The sequence below is a fragment of the Xenopus tropicalis genome, chromosome 1 (genome assembly GCF_000004195.4).
Source record: "Xenopus tropicalis strain Nigerian chromosome 1, UCB_Xtro_10.0, whole genome shotgun sequence".
Lineage (NCBI taxonomy): Eukaryota > Metazoa > Chordata > Amphibia > Anura > Pipidae > Xenopus > Xenopus tropicalis.
This window is the reverse complement of record NC_030677.2, coordinates 47,760,487-47,782,885: the sequence shown is the minus strand read 5'-3', so window position 1 is coordinate 47,782,885 and position 22,399 is coordinate 47,760,487. Positions and strand designations below refer to the sequence as shown.

At 38.2% G+C, this 22,399-nt stretch overlaps 2 protein-coding genes across 2 annotated transcripts in view; one reads left to right on the top strand and one right to left on the bottom strand.

The window, feature by feature from the left end:
- Positions 1 to 10,933, bottom strand: part of asb5 (ankyrin repeat and SOCS box containing 5) — a 36,270-nt gene extending 25,337 nt beyond the window's left edge. Inside the window, exons 1-3 of the mRNA XM_031895449.1 lie at positions 10,845 to 10,933; positions 2,063 to 2,110; positions 753 to 1,137 (exon numbers count right to left, since the gene is read on the bottom strand). Of these exons, the coding sequence (XP_031751309.1) occupies positions 753 to 945 (193 nt within the window). The 5' untranslated portion in view covers positions 946 to 1,137; positions 2,063 to 2,110; positions 10,845 to 10,933. The remainder of the gene's footprint in view (positions 1 to 752; positions 1,138 to 2,062; positions 2,111 to 10,844) is intronic.
- Positions 10,934 to 10,966: 33 nt separating this feature from the next.
- spcs3 (signal peptidase complex subunit 3) lies at positions 10,967 to 22,118 on the top strand. The gene is made up of 5 exons (NM_001017094.3): positions 10,967 to 11,312; positions 15,210 to 15,283; positions 16,608 to 16,684; positions 17,031 to 17,146; positions 21,080 to 22,118. The coding sequence occupies exons 1-5, from the start codon at positions 11,170 to 11,172 to the stop codon at positions 21,210 to 21,212; spliced, it is 543 nt and encodes a 180-aa protein (NP_001017094.2). The 5' UTR covers positions 10,967 to 11,169; the 3' UTR covers positions 21,213 to 22,118.
- The last annotated feature ends 281 nt before the right edge of the window (positions 22,119 to 22,399 follow it).

The window sequence follows — 22,399 nt, the reverse complement described above, 5'->3', positions numbered from 1 at the left end:
ATGCAATTAACAAATTAGATATTTATTTCTCATCAAACTGACTTTGGCCTAATATTCCAATGTGCCATCTGCCTTACTATCAATTTGACTGCAGATTCTAAACGCCTTCCATTGTCTTTTGCATAATGTGCCCCCCACATCTGGATGTCCATGTCTGTTATTCATTCCCTTCCACAATGTTCTTCTGGTTAATACCACTAATAGCCCACTGTTTAGCAGTGATATGATCCATACTTTTCCCATATCATTTGCTGAAATTAGATGTTATGTTAGATGTCGCTTTTTTGACCCGCTAATGTCCCAGGTTTTTCACTGAAGCTATAAGATATATTTTCCTTTTGAAAATGTTAAACATTTCCTTATTTCCTTCATCAGTGTCTTAGCCCTGTCCCTTCAAAGTAAATGTATTCTATTTTAAAGATACACCAGGTAAAGAAAAATAGCCTTCTAGGAGAGGAAGAAATGGAACGGCTTGATAAACAAAATATCAGTCCAATAAAAGTTAATGGTAGCTCATCACCTATAATAAACCAAGATATAGATACAGTGCCAGAAAATGAGATAGTTAAGAGTTTTTAGGAGGTGACACAGTGTAAGGCAACATATGACAATACTATGCAACTGAGATCCTTAACAAGTATATATTATATATTGTACTGACAATATAATGCTAATAAATGGTTTCATCTATCACTGTGCTATAAAAAGACAAACATATAAAAGTTTAAAATCCTAATCAGCCAGTAAAGTACCTTGTCCTTGAGTAACTGTGTAGAACTCTGCTGCTATCCGTGCTGCCTCTTTCCGATTGCCTTTTACAATATAGAAATGACTGAGTATGGCAAGGCTTATTTTCACGAATAATTTGAAGCAGAACAAGGCGAGGATAGTGAAGTAGACATTCGAGAGCTGCTGAGCAAAAGGTTTTTCCTCTAGCACCGTCATTGCTGTACCAGAGTCTTTGTCAGTGTTTGGGAGTGGGTCAGACTCTGTTGACAAGATCACATGGCTCCGGGCAGAATCTGCTCACAACAGCTGGTACTAAGGAAATTAGATATCAGGTGGTCATGATGCTTGCTGCTGAAAATATGAAGATTATTTATGCTGCGCGGAACTTCTGAGTCCACTTCCAGTACCCTAAAGAAGGAATTCATAAGTAGCATAGTAAAATATCTTAAACTCTTACCACAATATTACACATAAAGGGAATTTATAAACCCTATTTATGGTCAATAATCTATGTATTTTCTGTAGATAGTTAGTATTTCTTACTCAATCTCATACTTTTTTCTATAGGCACAGAGCACAAGTTTTTTTTTTTTTTTTTTTTTAAATATCAAAAATATCAATCATCATTGCACTTGCAAGCGTTGTACTATGGGGCAACTGTGTCTGATTTTAGCATTTATCGCAAATCAGACACAATTGCGTGTAAGTCCATCTGGTGTGTTTGGTGTGCAATTTTTTAGGTGCAAGTGCACATATGGATGCAGGATGCTGAGGGAATATTGGAGCTACCGCCTTGTCAGAAGGTGGCAGTAGTTCCAGGGTTCAAATGCATCAATGGGTACAGCAGCTCCCAAGTGCAAAAAGCACATTTTGCCACAAGTACCATTTACTGACTGTGGAGAAAAACACAAGTGGATGTAAATAAACTATGTGGACAAAAGAATGTTTCCTCATTCCCTCTGGTTTATTTTATTTTCATACAGAAATAGTAGCTAACAGCACTAGTGTGTCTTTCTAACACCTCATTCCAAAACCAAGGGTACTGGAATTAACATTGGTTTTCAATTTTCAGTCATTAAAAGATTATTTTCAATCATTACAAAAGGTGCCCACATACTTTTGGCAATACAGTGTATTCTAATATTTTCAAATGTAACACTTTCACACTTATTTTTCACTTATTGTTTCACACAATTGTGAAACAATGTTGAAGCAGGCTTTTCATTTTTTTTTTTTTTTTTAATTTTCAGTTCCTTATCAAATTTGAAGTCAGTTAGCTCTTCTGTAACCTACCATTGCTCCCTATTGGTTGGATTGATAGCACCTTTCTTACCTCAATTCATATATCAGACATACTGTAAGGCTTCTTTCTGAATGTTATCTGGTTGAAAGAGAATAAAACAAGTAAGAAAACAATCTACATTTATAATTGCATGATAGCTCACTGTGGTCCTATAAGGGATTTTATGGCTCACAAAAACTAAATAATGTTCTTTGTATCACAGTTTTTGGCATCACAGTTTTATTATAATCCAGCCACCATTATGTCCACCCCTTTTTTTTTTAATTTATATGGTTAACAAGTTCCATATGGGTACAAATACATGTAGTTTACTGGAGAACTTCAACATCAGAAGTCACAACCCCAACATATAGTCATATCAACCTGTGTAAACAAATGGTTGCACATGAAAAATGGGCCAAGTGTATTAGTGCATTTACTGTTGGCACTTCTATTGAAATATGGGTGGATGTTATTTGCTTTGATAATCTACGCCTCTTATGTTTTCACTTGGATTAAATGGGGTATTTTAAGGTCTGACCTTGAAGCACAAGTGATGAGGTCTTAGAATTTACATTTTAGCAAATATAAATAGAAGAGAAAAATCTCATCAAATCTAGAACAAACAAATAATATAGATATATATAACTAATTTTAAATCTATCTTTCCTTGACAATCCTTTTGTCTTTAGGATCACTGAGGAAATAGAATAATAAAATATTTTAGTGATGCCTCATGCATTGCGAAATTAAATTATACTTGACACACTTGGAGTTCAGATGAGTTATATGGACAACTGGAGAACAGTCTAATGACTCAAACACTTTGCTGTACAGACAAATCAGATCTGGACAGCATCAAAGTGACTGTAACAATCATAGTTAAATAGTTACATAGTTAAGTTTTGTTTAAAAAAGACCAAAGGAACCCATCAACCTATCTACACACTCACATATATAAACTACATGTATATACACCGATATCTATACTACTTGTAGATTTTAGTATCAGAGTAGCCTTAGATATTATGTTTGTTCCAGAAATCATCCAAGCCTCTCTTAAAGGCATTAAAAAAATCTGTCATCACAACATCATCCAGCAGAGTATTTCACAACCTCACTGCCCTCAATGTGAAGAACCACTTATGCTGCTTCAAGTGAAAGTTCTGTTCCTCTAATCTAAAGGGGTGGCCTATGGTGCGCTGATCATTTCATGTGATAAAAGATTTGTACAGTGTAATCATGTCCCCTTGAAAGTGTCTTTTTTTCAGAGAAAACAACCCCAACCATGACAGTCTAACCTCATAGTTTAAACCAGGAGTCCTCAAACTTCTGAACCAAGGGGCCATATCACAGCCCCTCAGACAGTTAGTTTAACATTTGTTCTCATCAATCAACTGATCTCTATATTTAAAAAATAATTTAGATTAATTTTACTCCTCACTCTAATACTAATTTTTCCATCTCTATTTTAGCTTTCCTTGCTTACAATGGGAATATACTGAAAAGTATATTTATTAACCAGCATTTTAAAAACATTCAATTTTTCTTTTGTGGTTAACCCTGTGAAAGCCTTTCTCAGTTAATATAATATATATATTTGTTTCAGTGCATTTTTTTTGTACTAGCACCCAGGTTTTGTTGCTGCAAATGGTGTGCACCCTATGGACTATTTTAAATATATATATATATATATATATATAGTATGTTGCAAGAAGACAGGCACTCACGTATAAGTAGGTCCAAGGGAGCCTGGGTGCAGTCCCAAAATAATAGATGGAGTAGCTGTAGAGAGAGTCCGCACTCACAGGTCTTACAGAAAATATAGAGGTTTTATTCAAATCAACATCTAACGTTTCGGCTACATCCACAGCCTTTCTCAAAGACTTTGAGAAAGGCTGTGGATGCAGCCGAAACGTTAGATGTTGATTTGAATAAAACCTCTATATTTTCTGTAAGACCTGTGAGTGCGGACTCTCTCTACAGCTACTCCATCTATTACAGCTACATCCACAGCCTTTCTCAAAGACTTTGAGAAAGGCTGTGGATGCAGCCGAAACGTTAGATGTTGATTTGAATAAAACCTCTATATTTTCTGTAAGACCTGTGAGTGCGGACTCTCTCTACAGCTACTCTATATATATATATATATATATATATATATATATATCAGAATCAAACAAAACGGCACTCACAGGAATTTTTGCAAAAGAGACATCAAGTTAGGTGAAAAAGGTGAGATCCTTTATTTAGTCCGACGTTTCAGTTCCTCCTGGAACTTTCATCAGGGACAACATTGTTACAGTGCATAGTGAACGCTATTTAAGTCAAAAAGGGCGCCAAGTTGTTGCTAGGCAACCCCTAACAGACAGTGAGAAAGTGTCAGAAAATAAAAATACAAATAAACTGAAATGGGCAGAGATCACAGCCAGTATGCAACACAGTGGGCACAACTAAAGGGGCCTATTGACATACACGCTGAGTTATGTATTGTCCCATAGCGCTACCTGGTCAGGACGCCCTGCCAGGATTGCGCAGCAAATGGAGGTGATCACACAAAGCCTCTGGTCCTTTCCATCCTAGGTACAGGTTTCCCCATAATGTTACAACACTTACCGGCTAGGTACCCAGCTTCTGCAGAGTCCCGTAGTCTCAAGAACGGCCGCCCCCGATACGCTTCCAAGCGGTTGCTAGGCAACCCGCCAGTGGTGAGCGGACCCAGAAGTCACGTGTGTATTGGCTCGTAACCGTAGCGCTTATCTAATCTGCACGGGCCATTTGTCAGCCAGCGGTCCAATTAGAAGCACAGCCCAGAGCTACACATAGATATCACGGTCCACAGTGTGTGGCCAGATATTAGTGCATGCATCGAGCGGCGACTCAATTAAAAGGTAGACGTGCATCCCAACGGGAAATAGCGCACATACGGTATAGCCATTTCACCCTACTCACTTGGGGGTGCCAAGGAAGTTGTGGCCCTACGCAGGGCAACATCTTAGTGGTAGGGGGAGAACACCAGTCCCTGGGATCGCATCTGCAAATAGGGTGACCTAGGGTATTACGGGGAACCCCGCGCAGGGCTCATACATCGATGAAAGTATCATCAATTGAGTGGGAAATACATGTATGGAGGGTACACCTGCTACCCTACCAAAGTTAAATAACGGAGGACCAGGGCATAAGCTGATCACCATGTTTAGACAAGGGAACAATGCTACAATGTATGTCAGTTCAAATTAAGCGTGACCTGCAGGTGCCTACTAACGGGTCCAGATTTCCCACATCCCCACACGGGTAAAAGATTTAAAATACATTCTAGACTTGGATGTTTGTCTACCTATATAGTATATATCATCACCTGCCCGTGTGGCCTATATTACGTGGGCAAGACGGTGACTACGCTCAGGGAACGAATTGGCAATCACCGCTCGGCCATCAGTAAGGCCCTCAAAGAAGGCGAATCCGGTCAACCAGTTGCAAGGCACTTTCTATTGTTGCGGCATACTCTTCCCACATTTAAGTGCATGGCCATAGATTACCAGCCCCCCCTGGCGAGGGGTGGCAACAGGGACTTGGCTCTACTTCAACGAGAGTCCCGCTGGATTTATAAACTTGATTGTGTGGCCCCACGGGGCCTTAATGAGACTTTACCACTAAATTGCTTCATTTGAGCATATTGTTTGCTACATAGACTTTATTGTTATGTGATACTTTGTATACCATAACTCTCCCTCTACCTCTGTGTTTTTAAACGTTTTGACACACTGTATAAATATTTGAGAACCATTTGCAACATCTTTTGTATCTATTTGGTCAGGCTTAATTTGAACTGACATACATTGTAGCATTGTTCCCTTGTCTAAACATGGTGATCAGCTTATGCCCTGGTCCTCCGTTATTTAACTTTGGTAGGGTAGCAGGTGTACCCTCCATACATGTATTTCCCACTCAATTGATGATACTTTCATCGATGTATGAGCCCCGCGCGGGGTTCCCCGTAATACCCTAGGTCACCCTATTTGCAGATGCGATCCCAGGGACTGGTGTTCTCCCCCTACCACTAAGATGTTGCCCTGCGTAGGGCCACAACTTCCTTGGCACCCCCAAGTGAGTAGGGTGAAATGGCTATACCGTATGTGCGCTATTTCCCGTTGGGATGCACGTCTACCTTTTAATTGAGTCGCCGCTCGATGCATGCACTAATATCTGGCCACACACTGTGGACCGTGATATCTATGTGTAGCTCTGGGCTGTGCTTCTAATTGGACCGCTGGCTGACAAATGGCCCGTGCAGATTAGATAAGCGCTACGGTTACGAGCCAATACACACGTGACTTCTGGGTCCGCTCACCACTGGCGGGTTGCCTAGCAACCGCTTGGAAGCGTATCGGGGGCGGCCGTTCTTGAGACTACGGGACTCTGCAGAAGCTGGGTACCTAGCCGATAAGTGTTGTAACATTATGGGGAAACCTGTACCTAGGATGGAAAGGACCAGAGGCTTTGTGTGATCACCTCCATTTGCTGCGCAATCCTGGCAGGGCGTCCTGACCAGGTAGCGCTATGGGACAATACATAACTCAGCGTGTATGTCAATAGGCCCCTTTAGTTGTGCCCACTGTGTTGCATACTGGCTGTGATCTCTGCCCATTTCAGTTTATTTGTATTTTTATTTTCTGACACTTTCTCACTGTCTGTTAGGGGTTGCCTAGCAACAACTTGGCGCCCTTTTTGACTTAAATAGCGTTCACTATGCACTGTAACAATGTTGTCCCTGATGAAAGTTCCAGGAGGAACTGAAACGTCGGACTAAATAAAGGATCTCACCTTTTTCACCTAACTTGATGTCTCTTTTGCAAAAATTCCTGTGAGTGCCGTTTTGTTTGATTCTGATCTATATTTACTACTGGATTCAGGCACCCAGGTAGCGTCCAGGACTTTTGGTGTGCAGCTTTCTATACCTTTGTATATCTATATATATATATATATATATATATATATATGTATATACTGTATATACACTGCTCAAAAAAATAAAGGGAACACAAAAATAAGACATTCTAGATCTGAATGAATTAAATATTCATTCAGATGACAGACACAGCAAACCTTTTTGCCAGAGCTTGCATTGATGTGCCATCCTGGATTAACTGCACTACCTGAGCCATTTGTGTGGGTGCATGCCCAGGCATTGTAGGGAGGTCATACGCACAACTGAGCCTCATTTTGACTTGTTTTAAGGACATTACATCAAAGTTGGATCAGCCTGTAGTGTTTTTTTCCACTTTAATTTTGAGTGTGAATCCAAATCCAGACCTCCATGGGTTGATAAATTTGATTTCCATTGATCATTTTTGTGTGGTTTTGTTGTCAGCACATTCAACTATGTAAAGAATTAAGTATTTAATAAGAATATTTCATTCATTCAGTTCTAGGATGTCTTATTTTTGTGTTCCCTTTATTTTTTTTGAGCAGTGTATATACAGTATATATATATATATATATATATATATATATATATATAAAATAGTCCATAGGGTGCACACCATTTGCAGCAACAAAACCTGGTATTTTTTTGAGCAGTGTGTGTGTATATATATATATACAGGTATAGGACCCATTATCCAGAATGCTCGGGACCAAGGGTATTCCGGATAAGGGATCTTTCCGTAATTTGGATCTCCATACCTTAAGTCTACTAAAAAATTAATAAAACATTAATTAAACCCAATAGGATTGTTTTGCATCCAATAAGGATTATTTATATCTTAGTTGGGATCAATTACAAGGTTCTGTTTTATTTCTACATAAAAAAAGGAAATCAGTTTTAAAATTCTGAATTATTTGCTTATAATGGAGTCTATGGGAGACGGGCTTTCCGTAATTCGGAGCTTTCTGGATAACGGGTTTCCGGATAAGGGGTCCGATACCTGTATATATGTGTATGTGTTTTCTGTGAATACAGTTTATCTAAAAAGTTCTACTGTTTGTGCACTTTCGAGGCAGAATGCTCAGAACATGGGGTTTTCCAAATTAAGGCACTTTCCATAATTTGAATCTCCATACTTTGTCTAAAAAAATACTCCATAAAAGTATACTTTAGACAAAGTAAGTATTAACTAAAAAAAGTTAAATATTAAATAAACCCAATAGGATTGTTTTGCCTCCAAAGAGGATTAATTATATCTTAGTTGGAATTAAGTACAAGGTAGTTTTATTAATACAGAGAAAAAAGTAAAATGTTTAAGCATTTTTAATTGTTTTAAAAAATGAAATCTATGCCCTGCCCAATATGCAGAGTTTTCTGGAGAACAAGTTTGCAGATAACAGATCCCATACACAAGGCTAGAACTAGGGGAAGGCAGAAGAGGCACCTGCCTAGGGCGCACCGATTGGGGGGCGCTAGGCAGGAACCTCTCCTGCCTACCCCTAGCCTGAACTTCCTTCTTTTGGCCCCGCTGGTTGTCATTACGGTGACTCCCTCCCCCCGCTCCCCGCTTGACGGAACTGTGCATGTGCGCACACGCGAGGGGGGGAAAAGGTGCAGGGGTGAGGTGGCTGACCGAGTTGCCTAGAGCGCCCAGTCAGCTTGGCCCGCCCCTGCCCATACATGTATATTTTTAAATACTGCAAACATATTATGCAACACATTACAGAGTTTAGAGAGTCCTGCTGGTTGGAGATCAATTCAGGGGCTTGGTTCTCCAATCTTATAGAGGTGGAATATCTCTTGTATGATTGAGGCTAAAGTACATTTTCCAAAATATATTCTAAAGCCTTAGTTACCCTTTAATTATTCACTGCCTACAGAATTCACAATCAATTCTAGGCTTTAGTTCCATATATCTACTCCCAGTGTTTAGGTTTCCACTGGTACATAATGTATTTTTGATGCCGGACAGTTGCAGTATATATTTTGGAATCTCAGCCTCATCTCGAACCCTATTTGAAGTTTTTAAAAACCACAAGATAGAAAGGTAACATTTCTCAAACCAGACACCATAGAAGCATGCCAGAAGTGGGGAAATGATCTGGACGCCCAGATTCAATTAGCTTGTTTGGCAGATGTCAGATTCAAAAGTTCCCATTTTCCCCCAGCAATGTATGTACATAGCTCTCATGTGCACATTCTTATCTTTCTGTAAATCAACTATAGCTACACACCTGCCAACTGTCTATCACACTGATGAATCCTGGGCCAAGCTTGATTTATAATGGCTATTTGTTCTGACATGAATAGCCAGGATAAATAGATTGGGACATAATATTCAGATCCCTCTAAAGCCATCAGGCTTATTGTAAATAATGTGTCTAATAAAAACTAAAATATTGATGGGCTTCTTCCAGAAACATGGATTAACATGTACAAAAGGTTAATGAGAGGACTGAGGTTTACTTGCAGAGCACTATAATACAAGTTGAATGTGCAGATGTTCGTCAAAGCAGTGATATATGGCAGATCTGTGGTGTCAGTGGTCCTATATGCCCTCGTATGGGAAAGGGAAACAGGATGCAAGCCAAGTATGTGCCTCAACTGGTTCCAGGAATCAGTCGACTCAGTTTCAATGCCAAGAAACTTTAGTCACTTTACAAGAAAGGATGAGAGAACAGGGAATGGGAAATCTGTGAACAAATATATGTAATAAAAATACTAGCACTATCGTGGGCAGCCATTCAGCGATACAGAGTGAATAAGGAGGCCATGAGGAGATGCTTCAGTTGATTTGTTTGCTGAACTCCTAGTATTGATGAGTGGGTTGCCTGAAATTCATGGGGCCTGGTTCAGGGTCAGAAATGTAGCTCCAGGAAAATAAATATATATATATAACAGACAGGTGGCAAGTAAAACATAAATCAGGGCCCCTCTCCATTGGTTATGCACTCATTTTTGTTGATATTACTACATTGGGTGTGGGTTAAAAAATGGAAGGACTTAGGGGGCAGGCTGGGCTACGATTAACAAGCAAGCAGTAAGGACTGGGTGAGGGTTTGGACATTTTCTGACCTGCCCAGAACTCCAACACCTAGCACTTTATAAACTCCCAGAAAAGACTGACCAAAAGGGCAACATCTGCCCCTAGTTTTATTTAGATGTGACTGGTTTACATAAATACAATGGAACAGTTTGTACTATTTGTACAAATTTCTTTTTAAAATGCTATATTTTCTCAGAAAGTTTCATATCCAGGCCAACAAAATAAAGGTTGGTGGCAAATGTCATGACACATTTACTGTCCATATTTATTCAATAAACCATATTAGCAAACACAGCATCATCTATTTTAGTATGATAAAAGGTAAGCCAATGATTACAGCTATCCAAACCATACTGGTGGTCTGCAAATCATGTAATAAGGTCACGGAGCATCAGATTTGATAAACCGAGGGAGAAATTAAATCTAAGGGGTAGAATGTAAGTCTGTTTAAGAGAAAGGTGTAAATTAAATGTATGCAACAACATTCCCAGTACTGTAGGCATATTTTTAAGAGCAAGTCAGTGGGTTCCCATATTCAGAGAGGCAGAAGCCCCTTGATTGTCTGGGTCAAATCCGGACAGGTGGCCACCCTTCTCACAGAGCAATAGCTTTTGGCTGTTAGGATCAGTAACAACCCCCCCCCCCCCCCCCCCATTGAAAATGGGAAAGGAGAAAACATTAAGACCAAAACATGAAGACCATTCTATAACATACTAAAAGTTAACATAACAGTGAACTATTCCTTTTTTAGTGTTTCTCTTTGTACTTAAAAGTGGTTGCAATATTTGTTCTCCTGTTTGTAGTATTCGCGCTTTTTCCTCAATTATAAAGCGACGCTATATTAAGATAAAGACGCATACCCAGCAATCAGCCAGCAGATCGACATCGAGCATTCTACCCACAACTACTATGGCCGCTTGGAGCCTAGGCTTTCTAATCAAGTGCCGATAACTTCCCCGGCACCTAGCACACGCATCGCTTAGTTTCCTGTTCCTATCCCGGAAGTGCAGTTGTACAGCGGCTCTGATAGTGCCTTCAGACAGCTCAGCTTAAGCAGGGACTTCCTGTTGGCTATACACAGCTGCCAATCGCTGCACCTTTATCTCCTGATCCCGTTTCATCTAGTTGAATATAAGCGCTTCTCTTTGCCATTGTTACCCTCACTGTTAGGAGACTGCAGACGCAATGAACACCGTTCTTTCCCGGGCTAATTCGCTCTTTGCCTTTTCTCTGAGCGTTATGGCTGCGCTCACCTTTGGGTGCTTTATCACCACCGCGTTCAAGGAGCGGATAGTTCCTGTCAACATTCATGTGTCCCGGGTGATGCTGTGAGTACCGACACTCCGAGAGACTGCTCCTGGAGCAGCTTTTCATTTGCAGTGTGCGGCGTGTCCTGCCCTGTAGTGTCTGGGAGCGACATGGTGCAATCTGTCTGCTGCCCCCAGGGGTCTTAAGTGTCGCCATGTCTTAATGGGGGAAGCCTGGGAAAGATGCGCTGCCTTAACAAGAGACAGCAAACAGGCACTGTGTTGTGCCATTGATCAGCCATTGTTAAATGCAGAGAACATGGTTAATGGGCGCATCTGTTACACTGTCAACACATTTACTAGTGTGTGGTTAGTACATGTAGATTTAATATGCAAGAAAACCACAACTTACTGTGTCACATGAACATTACCAAGGGTGACCTCCTGCTGCTTTCTGCTGGGTGACAGTGGCAGTCAGATTGCCTCTTGTGCTATTAGCCTTAAGGTTAATTATGTGGCAACATATGTTGTAAGTGAAACAGCAGCTCAGACTTTATTTAGGATTTACTGGAGTTTATTCTCATTGTAAATGCAGTGTAGAACTTACATATATGATTGAGTCAGCTATTCTGCAACTAATCTCGCCTGGGAACATTGGGACTCCTGTATCCCGAGGCAGAGTTTAAAGAAGTCTGAATCCTGTTTGGCATTATAAAAGTCATTTTGGCATTTTACTGCCAATAGATATGCCACATTAGTTCCACAATATATTTATTCTGCAGAAAGCTTTGCCATACCTGAGTAAAGAGCCCTAGAAGCTTTATCCATTTGCTTAAGACAGCAGCTGCCATTTTAAATAGCTTCCTGTTTGCAGTCTAGCCATTATAGCTCAGATCACACATTCCTAAGGGAGGGGGGAGGGAGTTCTTAACATTCTTATGGGAGGGAGAGCAGGAGAGAACTGCGCAGACTCTGGCCATGGGAATTTAGGATTTTTGTGATAGAGGAAGTCAGACAACCAAACAGAAAAGGAAACAGGAAATCCTGTGTTTCTTTTGATAGAGGACTCAGTGCAGCTTATGTGTGAGTGCATATGGCTGTATTTACATTTACCTTTCTGATAAAGCTTACTTAGTTTTTACCTTTCCTTCTCCTTTAAAATAGGAATACAAATCCATTAAAAGTGCAGAATTGTACAATCTATGTCGCACATGTATGTCTTTTTCTGTTAAACTCTATAGTCAGACTAGTTCAAAGTGGCCAACCAGGCACAGTATGCGACTAATTGGCCCACAGGCTGAACAGAAGGATATCGTAAGAGGGGTGATACACGTGTATGCCTACCTTTCTGCTGCAGGATTGCACAACCAAATGTGGGCATATATGGCCAGCTTTAGTGGAATCTTTTTCCAGAGGTTCAAATCTTTATAATGCTTCATTGTTGTCCTTATGTTGGTTAGCTCTTTGTAATATATTTCTCTGTGATTACGATCAAGCATGATAAAGACATGTCATTTATTTTATACCACATTGGTGCTAAAATTATTATTATTATTATTATTGCACTATTGTTTTACCGGTGCTGTAGACTTCACAATTTGTAGCGTGGAAAACATTAAATGGAAAAGCCTATCAAACAAGTTCAAGTTATTTTCCTGTGTCAGTTGTCTGTCACACTCAAAAAATATATAGACAATTGAATTGGATCCTTGTAAAATTGACCCTAGTGTATGTGTAAATGTGATAGGGACCTTACATTACATGTTCCATTGGGTCAGAGAATGGTATGAATGATGAACAGTCATTGTAAAGAGCTCCATAACATGTCAGCACTATGTAAATAAAGAATAATAGTAATTTGTTGAACATGCATACATTGCTCTTAAGCATTCTTTAGTCAGTTTGTTAAATTACTTGCTTTTGAGAAAAAAAGGTTTTATAAGGCTTTTTTTTTCTTTGACAGTTGGTGCACAGTAGTCCTCCAGTGGTTATTTCCATATGCAGGGTTTCTCTCCAATGAGAAGCCCCAACTATAAGATGCCCTCTGTCTCTCCACTAATGTTGTGGAGCGACAGAGCTCCATGCCAAAGTCTTACATAGTGCTGCTTCAGTTTGCTTATTGCAAGAACTGTGTCCACTCTGACTTAGCCACCATACTTAAGCAGTAGCTGCCATGGAACTGGACTTGAGGTAGATGCTCCTTTTATCCACAGCCCAGCAGTGTGACATTACAGTCTTGTGGCACAGAGAGTCCCCTACGCAGAAAGCGTCTCACTGGAGACTTCTACTTCATAAAGCATTAGCCCTTCAACCAACTCATTTCATGAGCTATCAAAATGTTTTCAAAACTGCCCAGGGAAGACCACATGTCCTGTTATTTTATCTAATTTAGGCTTTTGATCCAAGAGTATAAAGGGGATCCTTTATCCTCTTGGGGTAGGGCAGCCTGCATTGATCTGACTGTGAACTGCAATATATATTTTGCTGTGTCAAAGCAAAGCTACGATTGGCTCCTTAAATGTTTTTGATGTAGAGAATAACCACTGATCATATGTAACAGGGATAGGACCTGGAAAAGATCTGTTGGAAATTCCAAATAAAGGTGTTATTTTTAAAGCAAAGGTTTTTTTTTTTTTATTAAAAAAAATAGCTAATATTAGCTTTTAGAACAATGTTCTGTAGATTTTAAACTTAACTTTGTTTTTTTTTTTGTTCTACAGCTCTCCAATTTGGACAGCTATCAGGTTGCTAGGATCCCAGTTATCTTAGCAACCAGGCAACAGTTTGGAATGCATAGTGAAAGATAGGACAGGGTCTATATGTAAACACAAGTGGTTAAAAGTAACGACTTTAAAAATGTACAATAGAAAAATGGTGGACAGTGGTACAATTCTTTAGTAAATCAGTCTTTTACAGCTCTGCATTAAAAAGGCCTTGGCCTTTGCTTTGCTCTTTTTTTTGCTTTGCTCTCTTGCTGAATTTCCCTTTTTACTTTATAAGCACATTCTGCTTATATCACTCTCTGTATACCACTGAATATGTAACTAAAGGACTCCCGTTCTCTGTAATTTGTGTAGCTATTCACCCTGCATAGATATTTAACGTCTTCCTGTGCGACAAGCTCTGTTCAGTGGCTTATCTATTTTCACTTGCGTAAAATGCTTTGCTCAGTGAAACCCCAGCACTATATTCAAATATCACTGCTCCTCCTCCTCAACTATTTGCTATCGAGAACCAACCTGGCAATCTCCAAGTAATCTGTAGTAATAATGTGCCCCTTTTTTGATGCTTCTTAACTTCCACTTATGCCTACCAGTCATTTTTGTAGCAGAACATGGGTTTTATGCAGTTGATTCTGACATCAGCATTTGCTGGTTTGAAATTGCTGCTAGTTATATCAATCTACTATTGATAACATTTATACAACGGGGAAAACAGCCCCATCCTGTTTTGCACAACTAAAATGATTAAAGTCTCAGGCCATTCAGTATACATTTGGTTTTCCATTCTGATCTTGTTTATAAAATAAATACCTAAGTAGAAGAAACCTTTCCTGAGGGAGATTTGAGCTTTATTTTATTTAGAATACTATATGTTTATGATGGTAAGTTCTTGGGAACAGTTCCCTCTGTACAGTTGTATCATTGTGTCATCCGACTAGATAAGCCACAGCATTATGCCAATTAGCACAAATTAATTAATGCTGTTTTCTTCTTACCATTAGGGAAAAACTCTACAAGCTCTTTTGTCAGATTGGTGTTGGATCGGCAAAAAAAACTTGTGGAGTTTAGCCCTTAATTGGCAACCTCCTTTACTTTCCCATTCCCCTTACAAGAACAATTAAAACACTGTATAAAACTTGTTACTTTAATACAGGTGTCTTTACATTTTGCTTTTTCTTTCATATCTATGTGTTTGGCTACCAGTTGCTGTGTAGATTATTCTCATGTAACTGTAATGTACCAACTTGTTTTTCAGGGAGAATGTTGAAGATTTTACTGGTCCCAGGGAAAGAAGTGACCTTGGATTTATTACATTCGATATAAATGCAGATATCCTTTCAAAAATGAAATGTGAATGAGATTTTAAGTCGTTAAACATTATATGAAGTCGCATATAAGCACATTTCAACTTGTAGAGTCTGTCAAAATGCACTGGGAACTCAGTCGCTGCTAGAGATATTCTTTATTTTTTTATGGCTTTGCTATTGCCATCAGACTCTCAGATTACTCTTAGTCGAGATATAGGCTTTAATGTGGTTACAATAAAGGAGGGGAAAGAGCTTGCACATGGCACCAGACCAAACAGTGCTAAAGCTTTTTGTACTCACCTGCATTCCAGCCATTTCACAAACAAGTTAAAGGGACAGTATACCCCATTTTTCTGCTTTGGTGCAATGAATAGAGCTTGTGCTTAACTTTCTTTTCAGTATTTGTTTTCATTAGGAAATATCTATGGGTTTTTGGTATTTATTGCTCTAAACAGGGCAACATTTTCAGGGGACTGCTGATTTGTTTGATTTTTAGTCAGTAGGTTTAGTTTTATTTAATAATTTTGCCCTGTTTAGAGGAAGAAATATTGAAAACATAGATATTTTCATTGCACTAATTTTGGAAAGGGGGTATATTGTCCCTTTAATTCAACCAGGCTGCTTAAGACTTGGGGATTGGCAAATTTCATGATAATGCAGCTGAAAGACACCCAATTACCATTTTGTAGTGGAGAGTATATTGTAGGGGAGTTTAAAGCAATGGTTAAAGGCTTGACAGTGCATAAGAGTAGTCCCTTATTCTTTATAATCTAAACTTATTATTGTTGTTATTTTAGAGAGTCTCCTTACTGCTCATGTGCCTGTTCAGAGCAGCTCAAGGGATACTTTGGAAATCGATCCAACATGAAGGCTGGGTGCCCATATAAAGTACACCAACCTGGTGCAATTTTTATGGAAGACACACACTGCCTGGTCCACAAGGTTAGCCCTGTTAGCATCCCCAGTGCCTAGCCTTTAATTGGATCCAGATAAAACCAAGTTAGGGCATTGTGTCAATCTCATATGGCTCATACATTTGAGGCTTCACTAAAGGTGGCCATACACTGTAAGATCTGCTCATTTGGCGAGGTCACCAACGATCTGATTAAAATGCCAGGCATAGGCACCATCGGATTGGGGACCGCATCAATGAGCCGATACAGTCCCCGATCCAACAGAAAAATCAAACCTGCCCAATCAAGATCTGGCCAATTTCAGATCTCACTCATGTTGGTGCTGTTCAAATAAAGGATAAATACAATATCAGTGGCAGTACTGTGAATTCTGTACTTCTACATATGATGGAACATGCAATATGTTTAGGTTGTTTCTCTTAACTGTCATACATTTGCAGCCGATATTTGATTGGAATGTTAAACAACTATTTATTTATTTGTCTGCTGAGTATGCAACTAGAAGCAATGTAAGTATGAACTTCTTTCTTTTTTTCTATTCTTACATATGTTAGAAGTGAACTGCAGTGCAACCCTATGATGTTAAAGAAAAAAACCCTCTATAAAGATACAGCCCACCTTAACCTGCTTTAAGTTCAAGTGAGAAGCATGGGGGTTTAGGGCAGCCATATTTGGGTGGCAGCAGAAAAAGTCCATCTTTGCTTATTTTTATTATTTGTAACAATTATGTGTTACAAAGTGTTATCACAAATTGTACATGAAATTGTGTCTTTGTGTTATGTTATTGCGATTATTTTTTCCATGCATTAGAAAGCCTAGTCCTGAAGCCTGAATGATTTTATGGTTTCATTTTAGACTCTGAACCAGGTTGTACTATGGGACAAGATCATCCTCCGAGGAGATAATCCAAAGTTGTCCTTAAAAGAGATGAAATCAAAGTATTTTTTCTTTGACGATGGAAATGGTCTCAAGTAAGCATCTGGAAAAAATATACTGTTTTATTAAAATGTGCTCTTTTCAAGAAGCGAGTGGAAGAGATAAAATTTATAAGGTGAAACCTGACACACAAAGCTGATGTCTGTTTACTTTTTGGCGCCAGAAAGGTTCATGATTGATTTGTGGTGACAGAAAGGAGAGTTCTGTAAACGCTCAGGATGTCAAATGAGCTCCAAAAGTGATGCTATTTAATTATGGTTGTTTGATATTACATGTAGCACGGTTTCCTGAAAACTTTTTAACACACAATTACTTGTTGAAATCAGGAAAAAGGCTTTAGGAATAGTGACATAAAACAAGGGGAAAGATAAAAATGCGATGTAAAATGTAGACATTCCCACAAATACTGGACCAAAAGTCTTTCTCAATTGGAGAAAATCATGCACTTATCCCTTTTTTATTTTAATATTTTGTATTATTAGAAAGGTATGTTAGCACTGTAGAATAATAAAATAAAAAAGTAACATGAGATTGACCCAATTTTGTAGAAACAATGTACAGGTATGGGATCCGTTATCCCTGTAGTAATCAAACTGTACCTTGTACTTGACTCCATTTAAGATATAAGTAATCCCTATTGGATGCAAAACAAGCCTATTGGGTTTAATTAATGTTTTATTGATTTTTAAGTAGACTTAAGGTATGGAGATCCAAATTATGGAAGACCCCCTATCCAAAATACCCTTGGCCCCGAGCATTCTGAATAACGGGTCCTATGTATACAGTATCTATCTATATGTTATTAGAGCTTTGAACATTATTATATGAGAGATTAAAGAAAAAAACCTAGATGTTTGAAGCAGATTCTCTTTCTATCTGTTTACCACTACCATTAGTGAATGTACAAATATTCAGCACCATTGGCAGTTCAGTCTTGTGTCTTTCCCCCTCTATAGTAAATCTATGTTTGGCACCTAAATAAAGCAATACACAGTAAAGATTGTGACTCATTGGTGGGCTTTTGTCCCCTACAGCTTAACTTACTGTAATAACCCAATCATTTTATCTCTATAATTTATCTCATTTTCTAAAGTAACGATGAGTAAAGATGGGTCTTAAATAATTGTACATCCCTCCCATGCCATTGCACTTCTATTCCTTATTTTATACAGACATATTTGATGATGGCTCTAGTAACTTCAGACTTTGATTTCTAAAGTTCCATTCATTAGCATTAATTCAGTAGGATGAATATTTTAATCTCTAAGGTGCCAGTCTCCCTGTTCGCGGGCGACTAATCTCCCCGAGTTGCCATCACCTGCCATCCCACCGGCGAAAATGTAAGTCGCCGGTGGGATGGCACACGCGGCGGCGCGATTTTGGGAACTTGGCGAAAAAGCCTCGCGAGGCAACTTCGGCGATTTGCTGAAATCGCACCGCCGCGTGTGCCATCCCACCATCACTTAGAAATAAAAAACATTTTTGTTGACAGGATTTTTCTTTATTTAACCATGATGATTACAAATTATGATAAGATTTTCCTTATTGTAATCAAATGTTTTTGTTTACTTTCAGCAATGTGTAGGTTTGTAACTACCAGGATAAAATTGCAAATGCTTTTAAACTGCAACAGTACATACAGTAGATAAATAATTGCTGAACTAATACTAAACTAAATAACTGGACCATTAGATTTTAAGAACTAGATCTTGTTTCAGCAATAGATGATATGTTTGTGCTGATAGAGTACTACTGCAACTCGGGCTCTCAGAAGTTACACAACTACAGGGATTGTTAACGTATGGTTTGAGACCCAAAAAGGATCTTTTGGCCCATGCTGTCCTTACTCATATGATAGCTCAGGTCTGTCCAGCAGGAGGCTTGTGGGGTTAGTTGCAGCCATTCAAGAAATTCCCATCCCCCAACATGCCTAAGTGCTTTATAAACCTTTTTTTGTTTTGTTTTTGCATACTCCATCCTGCATGCATGAGGTGCAGTGAAGATCAGGCTCGCTATATGGGAAATTCATTATTTAACTAATAGGCTTATAGGAGTGCATGCTTTGCTCACCTCAGAAATATTAATAAAAAACACTGCATTAATCTTATATAGCAGATCACATTGTAGAAATAAGTAGGTAGTAGTTTATTTTAAAGGACAAGTCAACCCAGAATATAATTTTTTACCTTATAAAAGAAAACAAAATTTTAAGCAGTGTTTGCCAGTCCTTTTCTATTCTCTGGTGGTTCTGACTTTGAAACAATGTAACACAAGGCAGCAGCCTGACAGACCTGTCTTGCTGGAGGAGACTGACCTTCACAACATTGTTTAAAAAGAAACAACCAGGACTTCAGCAAATGCTGCTTTCAGTACAAATTACGTTTACATATAACTTTTTAAAGCACTGAAATTTTTTAATAAATTCATATTGGAAAGTTGCTTAGAATTGTTTTCTTTTATTAGGCAAAAACATTTTTTTTAATAACTACAGTATATGTATAAAAGGACTGTATCTCTTTACTATGCCGCTATGGTGGAGTTGCCATTTTTGGTCATTTCCCTCATGATCAGTCCCTCCTTAGGAATGTGTATTTACTAACTAATTGTGTTATTTGTAGCAGTAAAGTTCTAATTCAGGTGTTTGTCACTCCGGAGGGGCATTGGCTAGAACGTAAGAAATATTATATCAAGCATTATTAGTAAGGGCATCAGTTTTGTGTCTTTTGTTGCTGCTTTGGTTTCATTACAGTACAAATTGGAGTCTTTCTGCATGTATAGCTGTTGGGTTGATCTGTTGCAGTATTCCTAAAAAATACTTTGAATATACTGGCATTCTCCCAGGTTACATTGGCTAAATGTTTGCATGAGAAATAGTGTTTATGATGTGTTTGTGTATGGTATGATTTTGTGAAGTTATTCTTTAATAATTACAGATGCTAACATAATATCTCATTGCATGCTTTGTACACAAGAAAAATGTTTATCTGCCTCACTCAGCACATGGAACCATATTCTACTAAAGCTTCTTCTTGTCTTATTCGTTAAATCAAAAATCTCTTCTGGCCAAGGTGTAGGATTGTATAGATGCTGCATATTCTCTCCAGATTTCTACTCACTTTTTTTTAAATTTTATTTCTGACCCTGCTCATTAATGGTGCATATGAGGGGTTCTTAACACATTGAGTGCACATTTTCTAATGCATTCCCCCTTGTTTTATCTACACTGCCAATAAGCATTTTTTTTTATAAACTTTAAAGGAGAGCAGTGCCTTTCCAGACAATTACACTTTACCACAGATTTTGTTTTGATTGTTAATCTCTCTTATTACGCCTGTTCCATTCAAATGGATCAGATACCATTAAGTGATAACTGACAGTATGAAATTGTGCCCACATCATTCCCATTTCTTAAGCACACAAGCAGCAAACTGGCACTCCTTAGTTCAGGTATGGGACCTGTTATCCAGAATGCTCGGGCCCTGGGTTTTTCCAGATAAGGTTTTTCTGTAATTTGGATCTCCATGCTCAAAAACATTTAAACATGAAATAATCCCAATAGGATTGTTTTGTCACCCATAAGGATTCATCATATATTAGCTGGGATCAAGTACAAGGTACTGTTTTATTATTACAGAGGAAAAGGTAATAATTTTGAAAAATTAGAAATATTTGATTAAAATTGAGGCTATGGGGGATGGGCCTTCCTGTAATACCTTGGGGTTGCAGATTTGGAATTAATAGTTGGAATTATAGTCTGTGCACCTACAATAGACATTTACAACTACGTGTATTACTAAAAGCCAGTTTAAATGGCAAAGCGCTTTATTTTTTCTTGTTTAAGATTAATCGGCCTTAATCTGTTTTATATGATAAATATTTCTGTAACAAATTACTCTGTAAAATGTTCCTTATTACTAAAAGAAGTTTGTGTCTCATTTGTATATATATATATATTTTTTTTTTTTCAGGGGTAATCGCAATATCACATTGACTCTGTCTTGGAACGTTGTCCCAAATGCAGGCATCTTACCACTTGTCACAGGATCAGGACATATATCCATTCCATTTCCTGATACCTATAAAACCACAATGAGCTATTAATTTATTGCAATGTTTTGTAAGCTATTTTTTATCCTTGTAACCCTTGGAGACAGCCTGCCTAAAGTTTATACCAAAATCCCTGAGCGTCCACCTGGAAACACAGCTTCTTTCTGAAAAAGAACGGCCATGAGGGTTTGACTACCCATGTAAATACAAATGAAGAATCCACTATTTTTATTTTTTTATTTTGCGTAGTACACGTGTTGTCTTCCGGAAAAGAGATGAAACCAACTCAACTGTATTGATTCACAACATTGCAATACAATTTCACTGCCTATAGCTGAGCCTGCTAAATGTGGACTGAACCATTCAAAGATGATGCTTTTTTAGAGTGTTGCTTTATATTAGAACATCCATTCTGAAGGTACATCACAACTATAACATAGATGAATGTGAGTAATGTGAACATTTGTTTTCAAATAAAACTATCTAAAGTTGTCACAACTTTTCCTTGGCCTGTTACACTTTTTTGTGGTTTTAAAAGTAAAGAAAACATGAAATACAATTTTGTAGGTTTCCTAAAATGTTAATTATGTAAAGGGACCAAGAGGAATTATTATTTTTTGTGTTAAAAAGTTTGGATGACCAATAATGTCTAGTTTCTGCTGAATTTTTTTTTTTTTTTAATTAACCCAATTCCCACTTTTTGTACTAAAACACTCACTGATTTGTATATTAACTTGGGAAATATGTATTAATAATGATGGTTAAATAATATCTCTCCTTCCAGGGCCTGCTATGGCCTGTGTTTCAAGCAAGTACAATACAGAGGCAGAGATATCTAAAGATGAAGTATCAGGAATAAAATTTCCATTGCAGTTGCTACTTAAAAAGTAAATTACAAGGAACACCAAGATAATAATTATAGCCTATAAAAGCATGTGCTAATAAAAATTCTGGACTTTTCTTTGTGTGTTTTTTTTTTTTTTTTTCTGTTTGGTTTATGAGAGAATGATTTGAGGGGTTCGTGACTGCATGGGGGGGGGGGGGTCTGTGGATCGAGTGGTGGACATTTTATTGGCAGATAAAGAATTGGCAAAGTATATTAATAAGTATCCAGATATGACAGCATGCAAGGCAAAAATTTACTATTTGGCAAGTAGAATGTATAGGTATATGAATATATTGACTCATTCTGAAAACTGTAAACATTATAATAGTTATAGTTTCATCAACTTCAGTCAGTG

Excerpts from the sequence above, each read along its gene's own strand:
- spcs3 (NM_001017094.3), top strand. The coding sequence starts at position 11,170 with ATGAACACCGTTCTTTCCCGGGCTAATTCGCTCTTTGCCTTTTCTCTG. Across the intron at positions 11,313-15,209 it reads CATGTGTCCCGGGTGATGCT|GGAGAATGTTGAAGATTTTA; the intron begins GTGAGTACCGAC and ends CTTGTTTTTCAG. Across the intron at positions 17,147-21,079 it reads GACGATGGAAATGGTCTCAA|GGGTAATCGCAATATCACAT; the intron begins GTAAGCATCTGG and ends TTTTTTTTTCAG.